The following is a 25100-nucleotide window of genomic DNA, read 5'->3' as shown; positions in this document are numbered from 1 at the left end:
AAAAATGCTAGAACAGTCCTTTAACATAGGCATACCTCAGATTGTGATGGTGATTGTGGCTTAATATCATTACTTGTTATGTATTCTTGAAAATGATTATCTGACGTTCTCATAACATCCATTTAGCCCTAATTTATGGTTGAATTTAAGAAGAACACATATCACCATGAGTGCAATTGCAAGTGTAAAACCCTGATATGCAAATTATTTGACCAGATTCCTTTTCATTGCAAGGAGAGCGATGTAGTAAAGGGTCTGGATTTGTTTTTGTACCATGCTCTCTCCTACTCTTTGCATAGCTGGGTCATCGCCCCCTAGGGCAGTACGAACCGTCAGGACACTTACCTCTAAACACAATCGTATGACCTGAAGTTCCAGCGTGAACCTGGCTTGTGTGTCCAATAAGTACGTGGTGCAGAGGGCCTCAGCCTCTTCCAGCCCACAGTCACCCTATCAGTCTACTCTTTACCTACTATCAGTGACCACCTGCCATCTCTACAGACACACAGTGGTGGCACCAAGCTGTCAGGTGGACTCGGCAGCACGTCTTAGTACGGACTGGAGTCCATCAGTGTACTGTACAATTGGATCGACTATAATGTTAAGAAGCAGAATCCAACAAGGATTTTAGTGCGAAGAGGAGATACGTTGTTTTTCATTGGATTTGGGGAACAGCAAGTTGGTAGGTATCTCAGTGATAATACAATACATTTCAATTGGGATGTATTTTGGCTTTGTAATTCATTTTTATTATATATTTTCCCTCTTATAAATGTATTGTAGACAGTCCAGGATGCCTGCTGGATCAGTGAAATTACACAGCATCAAAAAGCTGGGAGAAGAAAACAATGSTTTTGATGATGAAGGTACACCTGCATGAATATGATTATGTTCAATGCATGATTTTGATGTCATTGTCCTGACATAAACACTGCTTTAGAAAAGTATAATATCTCTTTATCATCTCTTTATTACAGAACCTAACGATGCATACATGTAAGTGCATCTTTCTCAGATTAAAAAAACAAACACTTGTCATGACTTATATTCTGTGTGGTTTGTGTTCTTGTTGGTAAAATTGATAAATTAAACAAAATAAGTGTATGGATGTTTTTATTGACCCTTTATTTAACTAGGCAAGTCAGTTAAGAACAAATTATTATTMACAATGACAGCCTACCCCCGGCCAAACCCGMACGATGCTGGAACAATTGTGCTCCGCCCTATGGGACTCCCAATCACAGCCGGTTGTGATACAGCCTGGAATTGAACCGGGGTCTGTAGTGACGCCTCTAGCACTGAGATGCGGTGCCTTAGACCGCTGCGCCACTCTGGAGCCCATTTCTTATCACGTTTCTCAGAATTGTGACACGTAAAAACAAGGTCACATTTAATAGCATGTTCTTTTTTTCTCCGCTGCAGGATGATGGGGAACCCGAAACAGGACACAAAGTAAGTCCATCTTCTCCCCCTACATTATTCCCCCTCATGTCCTTTAGGCTTTGACTAATTTCTCTGTGATTGTCCCAGGTCTCCAAACAAGAAGAATGAAGCTGCTATCAGGATTGGCTTCTTTCAGCTGGTAAAGTATTTWATGTGTTTCTTTTCATAGAGATGAAACAAAACAGTATCTAACTCTATGGTTCCTTCAGTGAATTCACTGTGCGGTTGTGTAGTGTAGTGTGAACGTCACATGAATACGTTTTTATTTTATCTCATGTGTGGGAGAGCTGGTTCATAACTCTTGTACATAAGAACTTTAAACCACAACTGGACTGGAAATCTTCAGAAACGGGTACAAGAATGGTAGGTACAATATGAGAATGGAGCATCATGGGCCAGACTCATCACACACAGGCAGGTTCCCATGGGATGCCTTCGTTGTGGCAATGACAATATTAAAATCTACATGGTTACAGTGGTTAAAGCATGCATATTTTGTCCAGGTAGTACACTCTGAGATGGTAGGTCAGATTATCAGAACACCTGTTGTGATGACTGACCCATTGGTTGGTTGTGTGTGTGTTTGTGTGTGTGTGTTCGGTGTGTGTGTGTTCGGTGTGTGTATGTATTTGCAGTTCCGTTTCGCCACTTGCCGGGAGACCCTGATGATGGTGGGGGGTAGTGTGTGTGCCTTCCTCCACGGTTCCGCCCAGCCTCTCATGCTGCTGGTGTTCGGGATMCTCACCGACACCTTCATCGAGTACGACATCGAGTTACAGGAGCTCCTGGACCCCAGGAAGGAATGTATCAACAACACCATACAGTGGAAGAACCAGTCAGTATGGACAGACTGGCTGGACAGCAATAACACTGATAAGATGAAGAATTTAACTTGTGGGTAAGTCCTATTCGTTGCTGCGCACAAGAGTAGGACGTTGCTGTACATGGAATTTCTATATCAAGGATTAAGGATAGAAAAATTATTTTATTTGACAACTATAGTAGCCTACTGTCATGGGCAGGTTACACAGGGAAAATGGTCTCTTTATGTATTTTAGGGTAAGGTTAGGGTCTTCTTGTTGTCTCAAGCTGTTGTCTTTTGTAATTAGTTTACAGATGTAGACTCTTAATTTGATCACACTGTTGCAGGAAAACTTTCCTGCGATGCATGACATGTAAAACCTGTAGTGTATTCAAGGTTTAATAAGGCTTCAGATGGTTGTAATTCCACTTTGAAATGTCAGACTTGATTTTCCCTTACAAAAAATGTATCAACCCCTACAAAAATGTAAATTATTTATAATCCACATAATAATTCACATTCCCTGTAGCTGCAGGATTATTTTCCTGCTTTAGCAAACTGGCTCAAATTAAGATCCTACATATGTATGACACTCATTTTCAGGCTTCTGGACATTGAGTATGAGATGACCAATTTTGCCTACTATTACGTTGCCATTGGATGCGCAGTTTTCTTGCTAGGATACCTTCAAGTAAGTATATAGTTTGCATCAACATACTGAGTTCAAGCAGTTTGATGACAGAGCGCTAGATCTTGATTGCTTTGAATGCCTTATTTCTCTTTTAGATCTCGTTGTGGGTGACGTCTGCAGCGCGACAGATCCAGATCATCAGAAAGATGTACTTCAGGAAGGTGATGAGGATGGAGATCGGCTGGTTCGACTGCAACTCGACTGGGGAGTTAAACACACGCATGTCAGAGTAAGAGAAAAACACAGACCAAATTCCCCTGTTAGGTTTTAATAGAAAAAGTTCTGGGAACATTTGCATTTCCTATCATGTTTAGGACCAGTACAGATGTAGGATCTTAATTTGGTTATTTTGGTCCACATAATAATTCACATTTCCTGTTGCTGCAGGATTATTTTTCTGCTTTAGCAAACTGGCCCAAATTAAGATCCTACATCTGTAGTTGTTCTTGAACTTGACCTGACCTGGAAAAATGCTAATGACTCTCATGACTCTGTGGTGTGCTCCGCTATTTCACAGTGACATCAACAAGATCAATGACGCCATTGCGGATCAAGTGAGCATCTTTATCCAGCGCTTCACCACCTTCGTGTGTGGTTTTGCGATGGGCTTTGTGAAGGGATGGAAGTTAACGCTCGTCATCATCGCAGCCAGCCCTCTAATTGGAGTCGGGGCCGCCCTCATGGCTCTGGTAGGATGGTCAACGTCAATCAATGTGGTCACTTCCTGTCCCAATAAACTGAAACGGTCCCTTTCCTTCCCTCCTCTCCGTTTAACTCTGTTAGGAATGGATAGAAGCAATTTACTAGTGGACACTTAGTAAAGGAGACAATGAAAGTTAAAGGCGACAAGGAAAGCTCATTTATGAGTATTAGAACTAGGCCTATGATTTACATTGTTAATTTACAATGTGTCGATTCTCATTGAGCTCCATTGAGGTGGGAGTTAGTAAGTGTACTGTACTGACTGCACCTTTCTACTTACTTCCTTTGCTCTCGTCTAGTTTGTGGCCAAGCTGACGGGTCAGGAGCTGCAGGCCTATGCGAAGGCTGGAGCCGTGGCCGACGAGGTGCTCACCTCCATCAGAACAGTGGCCGCTTTCGGAGGAGAGCTAAAGGAAGTGGAGAGGTAATATAATAACATGACAGAAACTGCCCCAACAATTTCTCCTTTAGTTATTTGCTGAATTTGTAAGTGTCAATACTCGCCAGACAAATTTGATATTCTTTACCTTGATCAACCTCACTATATACTGTTTAATTCCATTAATTGTTTTCTCCTTAAGGGGCAACTAGTAGCACCACCTTACATATTATATTGCGTGCTGGGCCTCTATCCCAGTTTAAAGGGACGCTCCAGAACTTTTGTATAATTTCAGCAAGTAGTTTTGAAAGTAGTGCTCACGAGCCAAAACGGGTCCCTGTTTTTTGTGTACGACGTCATCCAATTGTGCAATTCCAATCCTGCAAAAAAAAATCACAATTGTTTGTTTGAATTCGTATGATATGTTACGATTTTGTCGTGCTTAAGATCCCGGATTGCATCTTTAACCCTCTGTCCCTTTCTCTCTCTCCCAGGTATGACAAGAATCTGATCGCAGCTCAGCGTTGGGGCATCAGGAAGGGCCTGATCATGGGCTTCTTCACAGGCTACATGTGGTTTATCATCTTCCTGTGTTACGCCCTGGCCTTCTGGTACGGATCCAGCCTAGTGGTGGACACACAGGAGTACAGCCCCGGAACACTGTTACAGGTACTATTTTGTAACCATACGGCCAACACCATGAAGGTATACTTTATAAAGAGTCCGTAAGTAGTTCAGCTATAGACTGTGAATCAAATGTATTTGATTTATGAATGAATAATAAACAGTAAGAGCTTAAAAAATAATGATCACCTCATCTGTCCTTTCCACTGTCTTGTCTGTCATCGCAGGTTTTCTTTGGGGTGCTGATAGCAGCCCTGAACTTAGGGCAGGCATCTCCATGTCTGGAGGCATTTGCTGCAGGAAGAGGAGCTGCTACCATCATCTTTGAGACCATCGACAGGGTAGGAAACTCAACATTGTTGGAGAATTTCATTGAGCATTCCATTTACTGTGTGTGCACGCTCACTTTAAACAGCCCTGGTGGTTAACACTGCCATTTGTCTGGCTGTGTCACTGTGCCTAGGAGCCGGACATCGACTGCCTCTCAGAAGCAGGGTACAAACTGGACAAGGTCAAAGGGGACATTGAGTTCCATAACGTCACCTTTCACTACCCTTCCAGACCTGAAGTCGTGGTACTGTGGCTTAGTATTTCCTATAACGACGACATGCATCTGATTATTGTATCTCAGGGCGATTGTGGAATATTTCCTTAAAGATGCAGTCTGTAATGTGCTTTGTGCCGTGTCAGATCCTGGACAAGCTGAGTGTAGCAGTGAATTCTGGCGAGACGACCGCCTTTGTGGGGCCCAGTGGAGCTGGGAAGAGTACCGCCGTGCAGCTCATCCAACGCTTCTACGACCCCAAGGAGGGCATGGTATGTTCTCTTCCCTGACATATATTTAACATGATGTAACACATTAGTAAAATAATACTACTTCTATCAGTACAAAAGTGCACCTCCACTAAAGTGTATCACTGAGAGAGTCTTTAGAGGAAATAGTGTAGAGACATTTTAAATGTCCCATTTTTCTCCCTCCCATTCTCTCTTTCTCCTTGTTTATGCCTTGTCTCAGGTGACCTTGGATGGCCATGACATCAGAGGCCTGAACATCCAATGGCTACGTTCGTTGATGGGCATCGTGGAGCAGGAGCCTGTGTTGTTTGCCACAACCATCGCCGAGAACATCCGCTACGGTCGCCCCGGAGTCACCCTGGATGACATCATCCACGCCACCAAGGAGGCTAATGCCTACAACTTTATCATGGACCTACCACAGGTGAGGTTGACAGCATTTAGCGCGCTATACATTGAGGGCTAGTGTAACCGGTGTGAAATGGCTAGCTAGTTAGCGGGGCGAGTGCTAATAGCGTTTCAATTGGTGACGTCACTCGCTCTGAGACCTTGAAGTAGTTGTTTCACGGCTTTTATGGAGCGATAGGTAACGATGCTTCGAGGGTGTCAGTTGTTGATGTGGGCAGAGGGTCCCTGGTTCAAGCCCAGGTAAGGGCGAGGAGAGGGACGGAAGGAAAACTGTTACACTAACATGACAACGATAGTCCGATCTGGAACCCAGACTACTTATTTGTGACTTTTGTCTCCAGTGTTTTTCAAAGGCTTAAAAACTTTCAAAACATTACTGACTCAACATCTACTGTCTACTGTKTGTCTACTGTCACATGGCCTTTCAGTTCAATGACATAAAGACTTGTGATTGGTGCAACAGAAATTTGACACACTGGTGGGAGAGGGCGGAGGTCAGATGAGCGGCGGTCAGAAGCAGCGCATCGCCATCGCCCGGGCCCTGGTCAGGAACCCCCGGATCCTACTGCTGGACATGGCCACCTCCGCTCTGGACAATGAGAGTGAGGCTGTGGTACAGGAGGCTCTGGACAAAGTGAGTGATTGCGTCCCAAATAGCACCATATTCCCAAAATGACCAGGAAGTGTCTCTGCTAGGATCAATTCATTAATAATAGTAAGGATAACTCTGATGATAGATTGTGTTCGTATATCATCTTTCATACAACATGATCAGACCTAAGTACGTGACAAATGGTAGAAAAACAATTATGAAAATAACCATATTCACCGTAGCCAGGTAGGATAACGTCTCATGTTTATCTCCTATAAGGTACGCAATGGCCGCACCACCATCTCCATAGCCCATCGCCTATCCACCATTAAGAACGCGGACGTGATCGTGGGCTACGAGCATGGGCGGGCGGTGGAGAGGGGCAAGCATGATGAGCTGCTGGAGAGGAAGGGTGTTTACTTCACTCTGGTCACCCTACAAAGCCAAGGAGACAAGGCTCTCAACCAGAAGGCCAGACAGAGTAGGTCTCTATGAGATCAATGCATCCCCATCCTCTGCCAAAATTCTAAAGTTGACTTGCACACACTTTTGTCAACATAAAAAGTATTAAGAGAGAAATGAATGTGCAGGAACACCTTTAACAAAACATTTCTTATAACATTTTGTATAATAACCTCCCTCCTTTTGCCTGTGTCAGTGGCGGGCAATGACGAGCCAGAGCAGAAGAGTTTATCCAGGGCCGGGAGTTACAGAGCCAGTCTCAGGTACTGTAGAACTACATCTCTCATGATGCACTTCACATCCTTTTCACAAGGCCTCACTCATATCTGGTTACAGTGAATCCGACACACATCTGGGTGAAGCATGGCAGACATTTTGTGCCAGAATGCTGACTGATGGTGTCATTTTGCATCTCGGTAGTGCATTGACTTGGTGCTTGTCTGTTGTACAGAGCCTCTATCAGGAAGAGGACCCGCTCACAACTGTCCAACCTCATTCCAGAAGCAGAATCCTTCATATCTCAGGCAGACGCGGGCAAGGTCAGAGTGTGTGTGTGTGTGTGTGTGGTGTGTGTGTGTGTGTGTGTGTGTGAAGGAGGTTGGTATGGGAGTCATCAACAGAGTTAAACGGGGTTACTTGCCACTTTCTCTTTCCAGGTAATCTACAGTTTACATGTGTGCATTTGTTATGCATGTATCCATAGTCCATACACGTGTGTGTATAGATATGTCTTAATGTGTCCAGAGTGCCTTTGTGGAGGAGGAAGAGGTCGAGGAACAAGTTGAGCCTGCTCCAGTGACCAGGATCCTGAAGTACAATGCCCCTGAGTGGCCCTACATGCTGTTTGGAACCATCGGAGCAGCTGTCAACGGAGGAGTCAACCCAGTGTACTCCCTGCTCTTCAGTCAGATTCTGGCGGTAAGGTGGAGGGGTGTAGTATTGACAAGACAGTCTTCATTGAATATTGGTTCATTAGCTTAATCAGTGTATGTGTGTGTTCCTGTAGACATTCTCCATACCAGACCCAGAGGCTCAGAGGAGGGAGATCAATGGTATCTGCATGTTCTTTGTGCTGGTCGGAGTGACGTCCTTCATCACCCAGATGCTCCAAGTACATGTCCCTCCCTCCCTCCCTCCCTCCCTTAGCCCTCCCTCTCCCTCCCTCCCTCCCTCCCTCCCCTCCCTCCCTCCCTTCCTACCACCCTTCCTACCACCCTCCCTTCCTACCACCCTCCCATCCTTTATGTTCACCTTCCTTAATCTTCACATCAACCGAATCCATTCTCCTGCTTCTAACTAAACTCTCTCTTGTGTTTTTGTAATTTCCCTTAACCTGATGGTGTCGGTGTCGGTGTCTCCACCAGGGCTATGCCTTCTCTAAGTCTGGGGAGCTGCTGACAAGGCGCTTGAGAGGATGGGTTTCCACGCCATGTTGGGTCAGGAGGTGGGCTGGTTCGATGACCACAGGAACAGCCCCGGGCTCTGACCACACGGCTGGCCACTGAGCCTCCCAGGTCCAAGGGGTCAGTATGGACCTCATATAGTCCTCATATAGGGCAGTTACCAGACCCCAGACCAAATAGTATTAGTGTCTTTCAAATACTTGATTTAATGGAGTGCAATGGAACTAATGCAGCAGACCCAAAAGAAAACCTCACCATCTGGCATTCTGGGTAAATAACCTATTCCGAACCCAAATTGATTGATTGATACCGCTCCCTCATCCTCTCCTAGGCCACTGGCTCTCAGATCGGCATGATCGTTAACTCTCTGACCAACATTGGCGTTGCCGTCATCCATTTCCTTCTACTTCAGCTGGAAGCTCAGCCTGGTCATCCTGTGCTTCCTGCCATTTCCTGGCTTTGTCTGGAGGATTCCAGGGCTAAGATGCTCACTGGCTTCGCCAAGCAGGACAAACAGGCCATGGAGGATGCAGGACGGGTAGGCTACAGTACTCCACTGACTCACTGGCCAGGGCTGTTTGTAACACAGGCTGGAGTCACATGGTGCTACTGTGACTGGAAGTGAATTGTCATTAAAGCAAGGCTGTACACTAACTTCACACATTAGCTATCAATACGTTATCAACATGTTTCTCGAAAGCTTCTGTTAGGGTCATTCAAGCAAAGTCACTACCACAGAACTTCRCTTGTGTCATATTCTAAGATATTTCAGCCTGTAACTATTGTAATGTCTGTTATAGACATCAGGTGAGAGCTTCCTGAAACCTCGTCACAGTAAACCCACTGGAGAGCTTATCTTACAGTGTGGTAGAGATAATGCGTATAGTTCCTGTACTGTAGACAGTTCCTACTTCCTGTTCTAGACTTACAAGGTGGTAGTGGTGGGTGGTTGTGACATCTCTGTGGTATCTGTTGTAGATCTCTGGCGAGGCCCTGAACAACATCCGCACCATCGCGGGGCTGGGGAAGGAACAGAGATTTGTGGAGATGTACGAGGCTCACCTGGAGGCTCCGTACCAGGCCGCCAAACAGAAGGCCAACGTGTACGGTGCCTGCTACGGKTTTGCCCAGTGTGTCATCTTCATGGCCAACAGTGCCTCCTACAGGTTTGGAGGGTACCTGGTGCGCCAGGAGGGCCTCCACTTCAGCCTGGTCTTTAGGTGAGAGAAACTGTCTGCCTGCCTGTCCGTCTGCCTGTCTGCCTGTCTGCCTGCATACCTGTCAACAATATAAACAGACCATGAAATCACATTGTCCAAGATGTATTCCACTACCTCCACCACCTTTGTTTATTTCTTTATATTAACTTGACTAAACCCCATTGTCTCTCTGTGATTGGTTCAGAGTGATCTCAGCCATAGTGACCAGTGGCACAGCACTGGGCCGAGCSTCTTCCTACACCCCAGACTACGCCAAAGCCAAGATCTCAGCTGCCCGTTTTTTCCAGCTCCTCGACCGCGTGCCAAAGATCAGCGTCTACAGCAACGAGGGGGACAAATGGGTACATGTCACGCACGCACGCACYCACAAACACGCACTCACTCTCTCTCTCTCGCTCACGCCCCCTCTCTCTCTCTCGTCCAGCCTGATTTCAGAGGGAACTTAGAGTTCATTGACTGTAAGTTCACGTACRCGACCCGGCCAGACATCCAGGTGCTGAACGGCCTCAACGTGTCGGTAAAGCCCGGCCAGACGCTGGCCTTCGTGGGCAGCAGCGGCTGTGGGAAGAGCACCAGCGTCCAGCTACTGGAGAGATTCTATGACCCCGACCAGGGCAAAGTGGTGAGTCCTCAGTTTCTCTCAGCAGCACGCAAAATCCCCATATATGTCTCTAGAGGTATAAAGACTGTAAGACAATGGGGGTATCCTGGGAGCTGGATTAGTTCACAGGATAGTTGACTGGATTTTCCACGTTGCATTGCAGATTATTGATGGCCATGACTCGACTCAGGTCAACGTCTCGTACCTGCGCTCCAASATCGGCATCGTATCCCAGGAGCCCATTCTGTTTGACTGCAGCATCGGAGACAACATCAAGTACGGAGACAACCTACGCGAAGTCAGCATGAATGACATCATCTCCGCATCCAAGAAAGCCCAGCTCCACGACTTTGTCATGACACTACCTGAGGTAATGCTGCTAAGTAATGCTAAGTGTACTAACTTAAAACAACACAAAATTGCAAGTTTGTAGCACCATTAGGAAGGAAACGCCAARGATTTAGATATGTCATTTAAATCAGTTGTGGCCAGTTACTCTAACATCTTGGTTTCTATCAAAGATACCCGTACACGAAGATCCAAATACAAAGGTCCAGTTTATGTGCCAAACTTTTAGTCACAAGAACTCTGTCACAGTATACCCTGCATCTGTAGCCCTTTGTCTGACACAGTAGTCTTTAAAGTTTGAATTTCTCCCTTTAGAAATACGACACCAACGTGGGTTCCCAGGGCTCCCAGCTCTCTCGGGGACAGAAGCAGCGCATAGCAATCGCCAGGGCGATTATCCGCGACCCTAAGATCCTGCTACTGGACGAAGCCACTTCAGCCCTGGACACGGAGAGCGAGAAGGTAATGTCTCCATGACAACCGCCTGTCATCACCACAAGCAGTAGAAGAAGTCCTGAACCTGATAAGGATAGATTCAATTTATACAGATCTTTCAATTCCAAATAGCTTTAGAATTGGTACGAGGCAAGGCAAGCATGCAATTTGCCTGTGCCTTAGGTCCATTGTATGAGGCAGAGGCAGTAATCAAGTAATCATGGTGAGTCATGGGTGATTGTGAAATCAGCTCAAAGCTTTGTGTGTGTGTGTGTGTGTGTGTGTGTGTGTGTGTGTGTGTGTGTGTGTGTGTGCGTGTGGTGCGTGCGTGCGTGCGTGCGTGCGGTGCGTGCGTGCGTGCGTGCGTGCGTGCGGCGTGCGTGCGTGCGTGGCGTGCGTGCGTGCCTGCCTGCATACAGACGGTGCAAGAGGCGCTGGATAAAGCGCGAGGGAGGGCCGAACCTGCATCGTCATCGCCCACCGTCTCTCCACCATCCAGAACTCTGACATCATTGCCGTTATGTCCAGGGGCTTCGTCATCGAACAGGGACCACATGACCAGCTCATGGCTCTCAAAGGGGCCTATTACAAACTTGTCACCACCGGTGCACCAATCAGCTAACTCCTCAGGGTTAMAGGAGCCAAACCAGGAAATGCCTGTTCAGGTCATCACACCAGGTCATATAGTATTTATTCTGCAGAAGGAATCCTGTTAACCGTCACACATTCTTTAGTTTTAATTGGTCATGRTGTGTATTCATTTGTTGTCATTACATTTAAACAGAACTATGGCTGGTATGCATTCATTACTTGTATATACTGTGGTGTACAAAATGAAGGATTAGTTCAATTACTTTGTTGAGTACATGTATTCAAGGTGGGCTTTCAGGTGTTCATAATTATGCTCTATTAATTGTCTTACATTGACACAGGTCAGTGTTAAGTATGAGACATACTGTAGGTCTGAGTGGCTACCTTTTATATTAGAATTTTTACTTTTTGTAATTAACTGTATTGCATAAGAATACATTGAATCCTTATATCTACATTGAGGGTATAAAGTAACTGTTTACGATTGTCTATCGTTTGTGCTGTGCTTACCATTATACATTTATGATTTTAAAATGTTTTGGATTTTAAATTGAACCTTTATTCTTTGAACCAAATATGGTGCATTTAAATTGCCTGCAGACGATAATATATTCTACAACAGTTGATTTTCCTTAGTCAAAGGTTAAGATAACAGATTCATTGAAGAGCCTGGGACAGACTAGTACTACAGACTAGTACTACAGTATTCTCTACATCAGGTCTTGTTGATGCTTCCATGACTGAAACTGTGACACACTGACCTGAGACCAGGATGAGTTATGATGGATGGATGATGCATCCATCCATCAGCGGTAATGTGTGATCACACCGCTCTGACCTTATGGAATGGAGTCTTCATCAGTGCATCCCAGATTCCCAGCACCCAGACATGGGTGAATTAGTATGCCGGTGAAGCAATATAATCTTTCCTGGCTCTCTGCTCACAATCCGTCCGCTTAGAGGACACTGTTTTACTTTGTGCCATGTAGCGTCAATACAATATTGATTGATACCGGCACGCCTTAGACAGGTCCTGGAATCAAGCGTGGTGGTGAGTGTCTGGGTCTCTGTTGACTTAGTGGGTGAGAAGTAGGGCTAACGTGCTCTAAAGTATTGCCCAGTGCGGAAGGACTGAGTTTGAGCCGCGTGTGTGTTTTCAATCTCAGGTCATCGACCTCCACGATGTTATCCACTCGTAAAGATGAGTCATCGACCTCCACGATGTTATCCACTCGTAAAGATGAGTCATCAACCTCCACAATGTTATCCACTCGTAAAGACGAGTCATCAAACTCCACGATGTTATCCACTCGCAAAGACGAGTCATCAAACTCCACGATGTTATCCATTTCTGCACTCGTAAAGACGAAGTCATCAAACTCCACAATGTTATCCACTCGTAAAGACGAGTCATCAACTCCACGTGTTATCTCACTCGTAAAGACGAGTCATCATCAACTCCACGATGTTATCCACTCGTAAAGACGAGTCATCGACCTCCACGATGTTATCCACTCGTAAAGATGAGTAATCAACCTCACGGTTATCCACTCGTAAAGACGAGTCATCAACTCACGATGTTATCCACTCGTAAAGACGAGTATCAAAACTCGTTTTCATCAAACATCAAAAAGTCTAGTTACTGTCGCTGTCCTACTAGTCCTATTTCTGTCCTACTGTCCTACTTAGTCTATACTGTCTCCTTATCTACTTGTCCTACTAGTCCTATTGCTGTCTCTGTCCTACTGTCCTTTCTGGTCTCTGTCTACTAGTCTATCTGTCTGGTCTCTTGTCCTACTAGTCCTATACTGTCTCTTCTCCTACTAGTCCTATACTGTCTCTGTCCTACTAGTCCTATAACTTGTCTCTGTCCTATCTAAGTCCTATACTGTCCCTCGTCTCTACTAGTCCTATACTGTGTCTGTCCTACTAGTCCCTATACTGTCTTCTACTAGTCCTTCAACTGTCTCTGTCCTACTAGTCTATACTGTCTCTGTCCTACTAGTCATATTCTGTCTCTGTCGCTACTAGTCCTATAGCTGTCTCTGTCCTACATCCTATTCTGTCTCTGTCCTACTAGTCCTATTCTGTCTCTGTCTACTAGTCCTATACTGTTCTCTCCTACTAGTCCTATACTGTCGCTGTCTACTATCCTATACTGTCTCTGTCCTACTAAGTCCTATACTGTCTCCTCCTGTACTAGTCCTATACTGTCTCTAGTCCTACTAGTCCTATACTTCCTCTCCTACTAGTCTATACTGGTCCTCTGTCCTAACTAATAACTAGTCTAATCTGTCGCTGTCCTACTAGTCCATACGTTCTGTCCTAACTAGCCTATAACTGTCTCTCCTACTAGTCCTATAACTGTTCTGTCCTACTAGTCCTATACTGTCTCTGTCTATAGTCCTATACTCTGTCTCTAGTGCTACTTAGTCCTACTATGTCTCTCTACTAGTCTATAACTGTCCTGTCCTACTAGTCCTATACTGTCTCTGTCATACTAGTCCTAATACTGTCGCTGTCCTACTAGTCCTATACTGTCTCTGTCCTATCTACTGTCCTATCTGTCTCTGTCTACAGTCTATCTGTCTCTGTCCTACTATACTATACTGTCCTGTCCTACTAGTCCTCATACTGTCTTGTCCTACTAGTCCTATACTGTCTCTCCTACTCTGCCTCTCCATCTACCTCAGCCTCCACCCTGGTGAAAAGTCAAGCCTCAGAAGATTTAACACACTTACCATGTCATTACTACCTACTGGGTGGCTGGTAGCATAGCGGTTAAGGCACTGGGCCAATAACCGTAAGGAACCTAGTTTGAATAAAGGTGAAAAAGCTGTTGACGTGCCCCTTAAGCAAGGCACTCAACCCTAATTGCTCCGGGGTCGCCGTTGATAATGGCAGACCCTGTCTCAGCCAGAGCAGGATATGAGGAAAACACATTTCCAATTCACACATGCGTATTTGTACATGTYTGAAATAGMACAAGSACCCACCAAGTTATTGTTATTACCTACTGGGGGGTTGAACAGTAAATAKGTTTGTATTAAACAGCGASAGTAAATGTGATTTAGAGACCACTGTATTTCTAATGCTCCATCATCCATCGGTGACCAAAGTGGCCTCAATGAGAACGAGGAATGGGGGTCCAACTAATTCAAAGATGATAGGTAGGRCTGCTCCAAAATGGCCTTGTCAGAGATTGAAGTTGCTTTGGTATTGAATTAGATGCATTTAAAAAGAATCTAAGACCATGTCCACGGTTGGAATTGGTTGGAGATGGAATTTGATTCACTTGGGAGTGCATTACATGAAACTTTAGTGGTAAACTCAGTGGCATTAGTTGACCACTTGGTGGCATTGTATCCTATTCTCTTCATAAGTATTATAGTGAACTGAAGTGGTAATYTAATAACAGAGTGTAGACCATGAGTAGAAGCATGGTAGAACATGTACAATATGCAGGATGGAGTACTGAACTGCGGAGGTAAGATACCCTGCTGAATTCTAACTGTTGTGTTGTCATGAACTAATAGAGTGCCATTTGGGTAGAGTAATTTGGTTACATTTTTTAAATTTAAAATTCAACATTCTGTCAACTTCATTAAAAAAACATTTCCCATTTCAAGACGTTAAATTCAGAAAAAGACTATAGTGAAACAGATCACCTGCTTTGACACTATGATTTTACTATTTGACGTTCAATGTTTCTTTAAAAAAATACATTTAAAAAGGAATAGTTTCACCGTTGTTAAAGGAGAGTCCAGTTCACATAACAGGGTTGACCTTAAAATGTAAATCACGTTAAATAAATTATAATCTTCAGAAATGACTTTGTCAAAGCAAGAAAATAACTAAGGCTTTACAAAAAAAAATTTTATAATAAGATAATAATATTTGGGCTTCACAATGAGGTGAAAAGTTGGGGAAATGTTTGGGTTAAGCGGATTATAACTTCCTAGAAGTCAGAAATACAGGAGGGATGTGTCAAAATGCTGATTTGGGCCTAACCCTTGTCGTGGAAATTCTACTCCATGTGGTGGAAATTACCACTAGGGACACTCGAAGTCTATCTTAAATGAATCATTGTTTATTAACAATCACCTGGAGAGGTTCCAAGCAACTCAATGCACCATGTACACATGTTGATCAGGAGCTCCAACTGGGCAGTCCCGTTAATAATGTATGATGAATAAGCTAAATCATGCAAACATGATCTATCTGCAGTATATAAGAGAACTAACGGATAACGTTTGGTTCATTCATGTCACCAACCAATACTGGTTCATGCATYTGGCAGACCAATACCTCACAAGGCTTCTTCTCTCCAAGCGGAGACCTTGAAACTGAGATATCTTTCATTCTCAAAACAAGGTCTGGGCGTACTGCCAAATTGCAGATGCTGATAGTGAGGATTTGTTCAATCAGTCACTTGCATGAACACAGAAATTGGCTATTAGAACAGCACATGAATAGAACACAGAAATTAGTTATTAGGAAAGCACAAACATTAAAATTCCATCACACCTTATTAAATCAGATTTATTTAATTTTTCATGTGGTCTATATTAAAGGGCATTTCATTTAATATAACAGGCTTTTAAAATTCAATATTGGTGCACCATTTCAACTTAAAATATCAAAATGCAGCCTCCCGGGTGGCGCAGTGGTCTAAGGCACTGACCCGCAGTGCTAGCTGTTGCACCAGAGATTGTGGGTTTGAGCCCAGGCTCTGCCTCTCTGCCGCGACCGGGAGGCTCARGGGGCGACGCACAATTGGCCTAGCGTCGTCCGGGTTAGGGAGGGTTTGGCCGGCAGGGATATCCTTGTCTCATCGAGAACTAGCGACTCCTGTGGCGCATTGCAGACCAGGTGTTTCCTCCGACACATTGGTGCGGCTGGCTTCCGGGTTGGATGTGCATTGTGTCATTGTGTCAAGAAGCAGTGTGGCTTGGTTGAGTTGCGTTTCGGAGGACGCATGGCTCTCGACCTTTGCCTCTCCCGAGTCCGTACGGGAGTTGCAGCGATGAGACAAGACAGGAACTACTACCAATTGGATACCATGAAATTGGGCAGAAAAAGCGGTAAAGAAAATATATATATAAAATACAAAAATATCAAAATGCACTATTTGTGGAACAACCCAAATAATGTGGACTATGCAATGAGCATGGAGTGGATTGTGAAATAGGCTAGTTGTTGTTTATAACATGCTGTACACTGCAATAATCAGTGACATCTGTTAAAAGCCCTGTTTATACCTTGTGCTAATGTGTCCTGATCGTGCCCACATTTCCAGAAATGTGACTACACATGGTATTAAAATGTATATGTTATCCCTTCCTGGCGGTGGCCAGGAAGATCTGATCACAATGTGTCTTTTAATCGTCTACACCTGTCTAAAAATGTGGGCACAATCAGAATATGGACAAGATCAGGATAAAGCACACAAGTTAGAACCAGGTATAAACAGGGCTTTAGATGGCCCTCAGGATCCAGATGTATCCAGATTTAGCAAGTCTCCTTATAGTATAAAATTGTATGCCAAATTTATGATATTAATTATAAATATGTACATTTCATGTCACTATCCTAGTTGCTGTCCAAGTTACTTTTAGTATTGGAAGTCGCATATTTTTAAAGGAATCCAACTGCCGTGAGTTATTGTAGCTGTGCTTTTGCTTGACCCCTTTTTGAACAGAGAAACTGTAAAGTGATGAGGAATTAACCTACCAGGTGACTTCGAATCAAGATGAGGTTAGATTAGGAAACGTAGGGTTCATTTTACTTCTCAGAAAGGCTGTTTTGAAAGTGATTGTGAAAGACAGCATTGTGTGCTTGTGCAATGTGATTTTGAAAGAGGTACAGAGTTCATCTGTTTTGCTTGTCTACTGTGTCACTGGTGGCTATAAAGTGGCAGTGTGCAGTGGTACAACGCACTGTGAGTCTACGATCACAGGGAGAAGGTACAGTTAAACATCGCTGTTGTGTGTGTGTGTGTGTGTGTGTGTGTGTGTGTGTGTGTGTGTGTGTGTGTGTGGGTTGTGTGGTGTGCTGGTGTAGTGTCAGTGTTTGTGTGTGTGTGTGTGTGTGGTGTGTTGGTGTTGTGTTCTTTGCCGCTGAACCATGGGACTTTGAGTTTAATGTTTCTATTTATTCCTTGTTTCTCTTTTTTGGGGTGGTCGTGCATCTTCCGTATGGGGATGTCATGACTAACTGGGGACAAAACTTGGTCCACAAGGCTGACCGTATGTGTGTGTGTGTGTTTGGTGTGTGTGGTGTGTGTGTGTGTGTGTGTGGTGTGTGTGGTGTGTGTGTGTGTGTGTGTGTGTGTGTGTGTGTGTGTGTGTGTGGTGTGTGTGTGTGTGTGTGCGTGCGTGCGTGGTGCGTGGTGCGTGGTGCGTGTGTGTGTAGCGTCGCGTTGGTGTTGGGGGAGAAGTCAGAGAATGTGGATAAGCCTTTGAGTGTATCAATATCAATATGGCCTATTTGAGTATATTGAGCTGGACCCAGATCTTTCCATGTGTTTTCTACCTTAGCCGCTCATCTCTAGAATGAAGTCTCTCGTGCTCCTGCTATTGGTGGCTGTTACTGTATCATCTGTGGTGTCTAAACCCCTTCCTGAAGACTCTGAAGCAGAGGTTCACAAGGAGTTTGAGACATGGAAAGTTAAATATGGTAAAACTGGTTCAGTACTAATATTTCACCAATGGATATTTACACTGGGTATACAAAACATTAAGAATGCCTTCTCTTTCCATGACATAGACTGGCCAGGTGAATCCAGGTGAAAGCTGTGATCCCTTATTGAACCATTCATTGTTAAATCAACTTCAATCAGTGTAGATAAAGGGGAGAAGACAGGTTAAAGAAGGATTTTTAAGCCTTGAGACAATTGAGACATAGATTCTGTTTGTGTACAATTCAGAGGGTGAATGGGCAAGACAAAATATTTAAATGCCTTTGAACAGGGTATGGTAGTAGGTGCCTGGTGCACTGGTTTGTGTCAAGAACTGCACCGCTGCTGGGTTTTTCACTCTCAACAGTTTCCCGTGTGTATCAAGAATGGTCCCCCACCCAGAGGACATCCAGGCAACTTCACAAAGGTGGGAAGCATTGGCATCAACATGGGCCAGCATCCCTGTGGAACACTTTCGACAACTTGTAGAGTCCATGCCTCGATGAATTGAGGCTGTTCTGAGGGCAAGAGAGGGAGGGCAACTCAGTACTTGGAAGGTGTTCCTAATGTTTGGTATACTCAGTGTATAATTGTATTGACAATGAATTAGTCGTCAAAATGTCAACACAGAAAGATACATTTAGAGTACATTTGCAGGGAAGAGCTATCCGTCTACCGAGGAGGAAGCCAAACGTAAGGAGATGTGGTTAGCGACGAGGAAGAGGGTGATGGAACACAATACGAGAGCAGGAAATGGATTAGAGAGCTACACCATGGCGGTCAATCACTTTGCTGACCTGGTACGGTTCAATATTTACTGGTAAATTATTCACTTTCAATTTAGTTAGTTAGTTTAGAAATTCTAGCTCAGCCACTGGCTTTACAATAACATTCCAAATCCGTCTTAGGCCCATAGTTTTAGTTTAAATGATTTATTTATATTATAGTTAGTTACTACTGTMATATTTTCTTAGCAGCCCTGTTGAGTCTCTTTGTTGAGTCTCCGTGTCTTTGCTTCCTCTCACAGACTACTGAGGAGGTTCCTAAAGGACTTTTGCCCATGGTAAAGTGCCACAGTCTTTACAACGCATTTCCCTATATGGTTAATCATAATAATAGTATGATGAAGAACTCTGTCTTGTGTCTCAGCCTCGACCTGAGGAAGAAGAGGTGGACAAAGAGTTTGAGATGTGGAAAACTGTCAATGGTAAAACTGGTTTAATACTAACTGAATGCAAAGGAGGTTGGTGGCACCTTAATTGGGGAGGACGGGCTCGTGGTAATGACTGGAGCAGAATGAGTGGAATGGTATCAAACACATGGTTTCCAGGTGTTTGATGCCATTCCATTTGCACCATTCCGGCCATTATTACTAGCCTCCTGTGACTGAATGAGGCTTTATTTTAAGGCAGTGGCCGTGTCCGAATACCCATAATAACGTACTACATAATTAAACTGCATACTCATTTCGGCGTTTGATCTAGTGGAATTCACTTGTTTCTTCCGATTCACGTATTTGACAACAGCTGGTAATCAGATAAATTGTTGCGCTGTACCAAAATGAATGAATYGTGGGAATCAACGCAATTGTGCATTAGATTACATATTCAAAGTACTTTTTTCCCCGAAATGTCACATACCATAAAACTGTATTTTTTCGCATGCTATTTAGTACGCTAGTATGGGTATTCGGAGACGGCTACTGTTTCCACTGGTAGTAGTACAATGGCCCCTAAATAATTAAAGGGAAATAAGCTTTAAAATAAAGTGCAGCGTTAGCCTAGCATTGGTAAATGCAGATGCTAATATTTACTAAATGGACATGTTCGTAGGTAAGACCTATAACTCCACCGAGGAGGAAGCTAGGCGTAAGGAGATCTGGTTAGCTACCAGGGCAAGAGTGATGGAACACAACAAGAGAGCAGAGAATGGCTCAGAGAGCTTCACCATGGGGATTAATTACTTCTCTGACATGGTAAGGTGGTACCATTTATTTATTGTCAAATAATTATCAAATTGATTAAAGTCTTTTGAATATTCTGCTACAAACAGCTTGTCTAACATTTTATTGTCTTATTTTTGAGTCTCTGTCTTTTTTACACCCACAGACTTTTGAGGAGGTTCCTAAAGGACGACTTATGGTTGTGTTTCCCACTCGAGATGGAGGGGAGGAAGCAGAGGTGGATAAAGAGTTTGAAATGTGGAAGGTTCAACATGGTAAAACGGGTTCAATACTCATTGAAAGAAACAAAAATAGTCAACAGTGATGGTTGACTACAACAGTTTAAACAATACAGACGTTATGTCTCAACGTTATCTGACCATTTGCAGGGAAGAGCTATGGTTCCACCGAGGAGGAAGCCAAGCGTAAGGAGATCTGGTTAGCTACTAGGACGAGAGTGATGGAACACAACAAGCGGGCAGAGACTGGCTTGGAGAGCTTCACCATGGGGATGAATCATCTTTCTGACAAGGTATGATCACTGTCAGGGAGAGGCCTACTATATAAAACAGTTAAACTTGGAGGTTGCTWACTTGGTTACTGATGATACTTTTCTCATAGGCTTTCTTAATACTATGCATGTTGCTTCCTTTCACAGACTACTGCGGAGGTTACAGGACAAAGGGTAGGGTCACGCACTTACTGCAATGCACTGCACTTATAAGGTTAATGAAAATATGAATCAATCATTTGTGGTGGTAATTGTATGATCAAGACCTCTCTTATTCCTTAGCTTCAAGATAGGGAGGAAGCAGAGGTGCACAAGGAGTTTGAAACATGGAAAGTTAAATATGGTAAAACTGGTTCAACAATAACTGAAATAGATATTTCCCGTATACATAAAGTCAAATTCATTAAACAAGTTGACGTTTTTCATGCTTGCAGGAAAGACCTATCCGTCCACCGAGGAGGAAGCTAAGCGCAAGGAGATCTGGCTAGCTACTAGGAAGATGGTGACGGAACACAACAAGAGAGCAGAGAATGGCCAGGAGAGCTTCACCATGGCAGTCAATCACTTTGCTGACTTGGTATGGTGCTATTATTAATAGTGAAATTAATTCATATTAGTCTGAAAGAAATCCGGGTTGTTATTTCTAGTTATACATTAWATTACTATGTTGATATAAGTTATAAGTTGATATAAGATTTCTCAAACAAGTCTAAAGTTGTTTGTCGCCTTTTTGCTTCCAGACTACTGAGGAGGTTCCTAAAGGGCTTCTTCCCATGGTAAGGTACCAGCATTTCAAAATGTCATGTGTTTAATGCTACAATGTAATTTAACTGAATTTACAATGATGTAAAGTTTGTGTTAACTCCCGTTTCTCTTTCCCATTCATCCTCCTGCCCCTGACCACTCTTCTCATCACAGGGTATGCTTCCAGTCACATTAGTTACTAACATTTTACATTTTACATTTAAGTCATTTAGCAGACGCTCTTATCCAGAGCGACTTACAAATTGGAAAGTTCATACATAACATTGTACTCACTACACTCCTATTCACAATCCTTAACTACAATGACCATAGTCTTAAAAAAATATTAAAGAACCCTTCACATTTACTAATGTTACACTCCTAATTCACAAAACAATCAGATATTGACAGACTGTCTGTTTCCTCCAACAGAATGAAGAAGACAAGACTCTATGAGGAATTAACTATTTTGCAATTTACAATAAATATAAACACTACACTTTCAATTCTTGTGTCCATTTTTTCCTTTATCTTATATCAGCTCATATGGCAGGGTTCCCCAACCGAATGTGGACGTGGGTGGTTTTATTTGGCCCCCCAAGTAAAAACAAATATATATATATATATACACTACTGTTCAAAAGTTTGGGGTCACTTAGAAATGTCCTTGTTTTTGAAAGAAAAGCACTTTTTTGGCCATTAAAATAACATCAAATTGATCAGAAATACAGTATAGACATTGTTAATATTGTAAATTACTATTGTAGCTGGAAACGGCAGATTTTTTATGGAATATCTACAAAGGCGTACAGAGGCCCATTATCAGCAAACATCACTCCTGTGTTCCAATGGCACGTTGTGTTAGCTAATCCAAGTTTATCATTTTAAAAGACTAATTGATCATTATGAAAACTCTTTTGCAATTATGTTAGCACAGCTGAAAACTGTTGTCCTGATTAAAGAAGGAATAAAACTGGCCTTCTTTAGACTAGTTGAGTGTCTGGAGCATCAGCATTTGTGGGTTCGATTACAGGAACAAAATGGTCAGAAACAAATAACTTTCCTCTGAAACTCATCAGTCTATTCTTGTTCTGAGAAATGAAGGCTATTCCATGRGAGAAATTGCCAAGAAATTGAAGATCTTGTACAACGCTGTGTACTACTCCTTTCACAGAACAGCGCAATTGAAACCAGTAGAGGGCAGAGTTTTCTCAGTCTGTTCAGAGCCATTGCATTATCAAATGTCACTCACACACAACCCAGTTTCCTTGTGTCCCCAAAATCGCACCAATAAACAAGAGTAGTGGATGCAACATTGCCATGTTTTTGTGTAGGTTATGGTAGACTTCTGCTCAACTTGATTAGAAGACAGAGTGGCAATAGCCATGAGAAGAGTGGCATTTAGGATCCTGTCGTGAGAAAATTCTGAAAATGGATGTGTGTGTGTGTGTGTGTGTGTGTGTGTGTGTGTGTGTTGTGTGTGTGTGTGTGTGTGTGTGTGTGTGTGTGTGTGTGTGTGTGTGTGTGTGTGTGTGTGTGTGTGTGTGTGTGTGTTGTGTGTGTGCGTGCGTGTGTGCATGTGTGTGGTGTGTGTGTGTGATGTTTACAGGCAGTAATTACATTGCAGGGCTTTTTTGCATGTGTAATGACTATGGCACACACTGTCTCCATGTTTTGTCCCTGTACCCTGAATTTGCAACGTTGTCTCTAGCATACATTATAGCCATACATAATGAAAAACATATAGGCTTCAGGATGGAGAGAGAGCTGAACTTCCATTCTCAGAGTGTCATCTATGGTCATTCCAATAGAAGCAACAAGATGACGCCTGCATTACGATTACACCGACATGCACATTACATTTTAGTCACTAAGCAGACACTCTTATCACCCAGAGCAACAATACAAGCACTCTAAATCAGCAGGCTGAAACAACCGCACAACACAAGCATCCGCCAATCACAGCACTTGAGAATACGGTGCAATGAAATAAAGCAGTACAGCAACACAAATTGACACAAAGGAGGAGCAATAAGATAAAGCAGAACACATGATAGGTCCAATGATTCCATTATGAGTTGCAGAAGGGCTCTTTCCTTCTTTGCTCTGAGCTATCATTACAGTCCCCTCAGGTGTGACAGCCAGACATTAGGAACAGTGATTTGTCATGATTGGGTAAGTGTAGAGCCCCTCTAAGTGTTTTGTGTCAATACAACTCCAGGAGGGAGTCTTTCAGCTGACACTGATATCATTCAGCCCTGTGTGTTGTGTGTGTTGTGGTGTCAGCATGCAGGTGTGTGTGTGTGTCCGCCCCTGCATGTGTGTGTGTGTGTGTGTGTGTGTGTGTGTGTGTGTGGTGTGTGTGTGGTGTGTGTGGTGTTGTGTGTGTGGTGTGTGTGTGTGTGTGTGTGTGTGTGTGTGTGTGTGTGTGTGTGTGTGTGTGCATGCTTGTGTGTGTCTCACCTTGCAGTGCCAGTCGAGTACTGATTATTACTGCTATAAAGAACCTCAGTGCTATTCTCCCGTCAGCCATTATCCTATCACAGATTATCTCCCCAATCAACCCACAGAAGCCATATCTCCCACAATCCCCCTGTGACAAGAGCCCACTGCAAATCGCCTTAATTACATTTTCCCATTATCTTCCCCAGCAGAGAAGCCGGGACGGGTAGCTGCCCCAAATGAAATGGATTGGAAAGGAAAGGGTAGATGACTAACACCCAACGTATGTAATCACTGACCTTGTGTTCGTCCAAACTAGTCTTTTTGATATTGCACTTTAACTTTAGCTCTTCTAACTTCAATCAAATCTAATTTTATTTGTCACAAGCGCCAAAGACAGCAGGTGAAGACTGCAGAGTTAAAAAGATTTAATATAAATATGAAAAGTAACACAATAAACAACAATAACGAGAATATATACAAGGAGTACCGGTACCAAGTCAATGTGCAGGGTAGTTTAGGTAATATGTACAGTCGTGGCCAAAAGTTTTGAGAATGACACAAATATTAATTTTCACAAAGTCTGGTGCCTCAGTTTGTATGATGGCAATTTGCATATAGTCCAGAATGTTATGAAGAGTGATCAGATGAATTGCAATTAATTGCAAAGTCCCTCTTTGCCATGCAAATGAACTGAATCCCCCCAAAACATGTCCACTGCATTTCAGCCCTGCCAAAAAGGACCAGCTGACATCATGTCAGCGATTCTCTCGTTAACACAGGTGTGAGTGTTGACGAGGACAAGGCTGGAGATCACTCTGTCATGCTGATGAGTTCGAATAACAGAATGGAAGCTTCAAAAGGAGGGTGGTGCTTATAATCATTGTTCTTCCTCTGTCAACTATGGTTACCTGCAAGGAAACACGTGCCGTCATCGTTGCTTTGCACAAAAAGGGCTTCACAGGAAAGGATATTGCTGCCAGTAAGATTGCACCTACTAAATCAACCATTTATCGGATCATCAAGAAGTTCAAGGAGAGCGGTTCAATTGTTGTGAAGAAGGCTTCAGGGCGCCCAAGAAGTCCAGGACCGTCTCCTAAATTGATTCAGCTGCGGGATCGGGGCACCACCAGTACAGAGCTTGCTCAGGAATCTGCATGCACAGTGAGGCAAAGACTTTTGAAGGATGGCTTGGTGTCAAGAAGGACAGCAAAGAAGCCCCAGACCTTAATCCCATGAGAACTTGTGGTCAATCCTCAAGAGGCGGTGGACAAACAAAAACCCAC

The 25100-nt window shown here is 43.6% G+C and overlaps 2 protein-coding genes and 1 long non-coding RNA gene across 4 annotated transcripts; 2 read left to right on the top strand and 1 right to left on the bottom strand.

The window, feature by feature from the left end:
* Positions 1-435: 435 nt before the first annotated feature.
* Positions 436-11985, top strand: LOC111953642 (bile salt export pump-like). The gene is given in 36 exon segments (XM_024146835.2): positions 436-682; positions 784-866; positions 978-996; positions 1423-1452; positions 1531-1582; positions 2079-2341; positions 2849-2936; positions 3032-3165; positions 3454-3625; positions 3938-4062; positions 4512-4686; positions 4869-4982; positions 5105-5215; positions 5332-5457; positions 5657-5860; positions 6308-6478; positions 6716-6917; positions 7095-7161; positions 7350-7437; positions 7643-7816; positions 7905-8009; positions 8263-8305; positions 8308-8376; positions 8379-8399; positions 8402-8421; positions 8633-8700; positions 8702-8750; positions 8752-8778; positions 8780-8839; positions 9280-9521; positions 9706-9862; positions 9946-10143; positions 10286-10492; positions 10786-10932; positions 11325-11348; positions 11351-11985. Coding segments are annotated over 35 exon segments (4002 nt in total). The 5' UTR covers positions 436-682; positions 784-793; the 3' UTR covers positions 11528-11985.
* A 1302-nt stretch (positions 11986-13287) lies between these two features.
* Positions 13288-14325, bottom strand: LOC139027486 (uncharacterized). The gene is made up of 3 exons (XR_011479575.1): positions 14145-14325; positions 14010-14048; positions 13288-13356 (listed from the first exon to the last, which is right to left on the bottom strand). It is a non-coding gene; the product is annotated as an uncharacterized lncRNA (long non-coding RNA).
* A 2182-nt stretch (positions 14326-16507) lies between these two features.
* On the top strand, positions 16508-21878 carry LOC112080906 (cystein proteinase inhibitor protein salarin). 2 transcript variants are annotated; one of them, XM_070442748.1, is made up of 13 exons: positions 16508-16580; positions 18036-18174; positions 18833-18975; positions 19203-19238; positions 19325-19382; positions 20008-20150; positions 20284-20392; positions 20507-20649; positions 20776-20802; positions 20911-20971; positions 21063-21205; positions 21369-21405; positions 21805-21878. In XM_070442748.1, exons 2-13 carry the CDS (start codon positions 18051-18053, stop codon positions 21807-21809), a joined length of 1029 nt encoding a protein of 342 aa, XP_070298849.1. In that variant the 5' UTR covers positions 16508-16580; positions 18036-18050; the 3' UTR covers positions 21810-21878. The 2 variants fall into 2 exon arrangements, with proteins under 2 accessions (XP_070298849.1, XP_070298848.1); XM_070442747.1 differs by lacking the exon at positions 16508-16580 and adding an exon at positions 17360-17462.
* The last annotated feature ends 3222 nt before the right edge of the window (positions 21879-25100 follow it).

This window comes from Salvelinus sp. IW2-2015, unplaced genomic scaffold (genome assembly GCF_002910315.2).
Source record: "Salvelinus sp. IW2-2015 unplaced genomic scaffold, ASM291031v2 Un_scaffold16574, whole genome shotgun sequence".
NCBI classification, from domain to species: Eukaryota; Metazoa; Chordata; class Actinopteri; order Salmoniformes; family Salmonidae; genus Salvelinus; species Salvelinus sp. IW2-2015.
Note: the sequence above shows the minus strand (reverse complement) of the source record. Positions and strands in the feature narration are given on the sequence as shown.

What these genes read in the sequence shown, in the direction of transcription:
- LOC112080906 (XM_070442748.1), top strand. Translation starts at nt 18,051, where the DNA reads ATGAAGTCTCTCGTGCTCCTGCTATTGGTGGCTGTTACTGTATCATCT. An exon ending in GATGTGGAAAACTGTCAATG is followed by an intron (nt 19,383 to 20,007) that starts GTAAAACTGGTT and finishes ACATGTTCGTAG; the next exon opens with GTAAGACCTATAACTCCACC. An exon ending in CGGAGGTTACAGGACAAAGG is followed by an intron (nt 20,803 to 20,910) that starts GTAGGGTCACGC and finishes CTTATTCCTTAG; the next exon opens with CTTCAAGATAGGGAGGAAGC.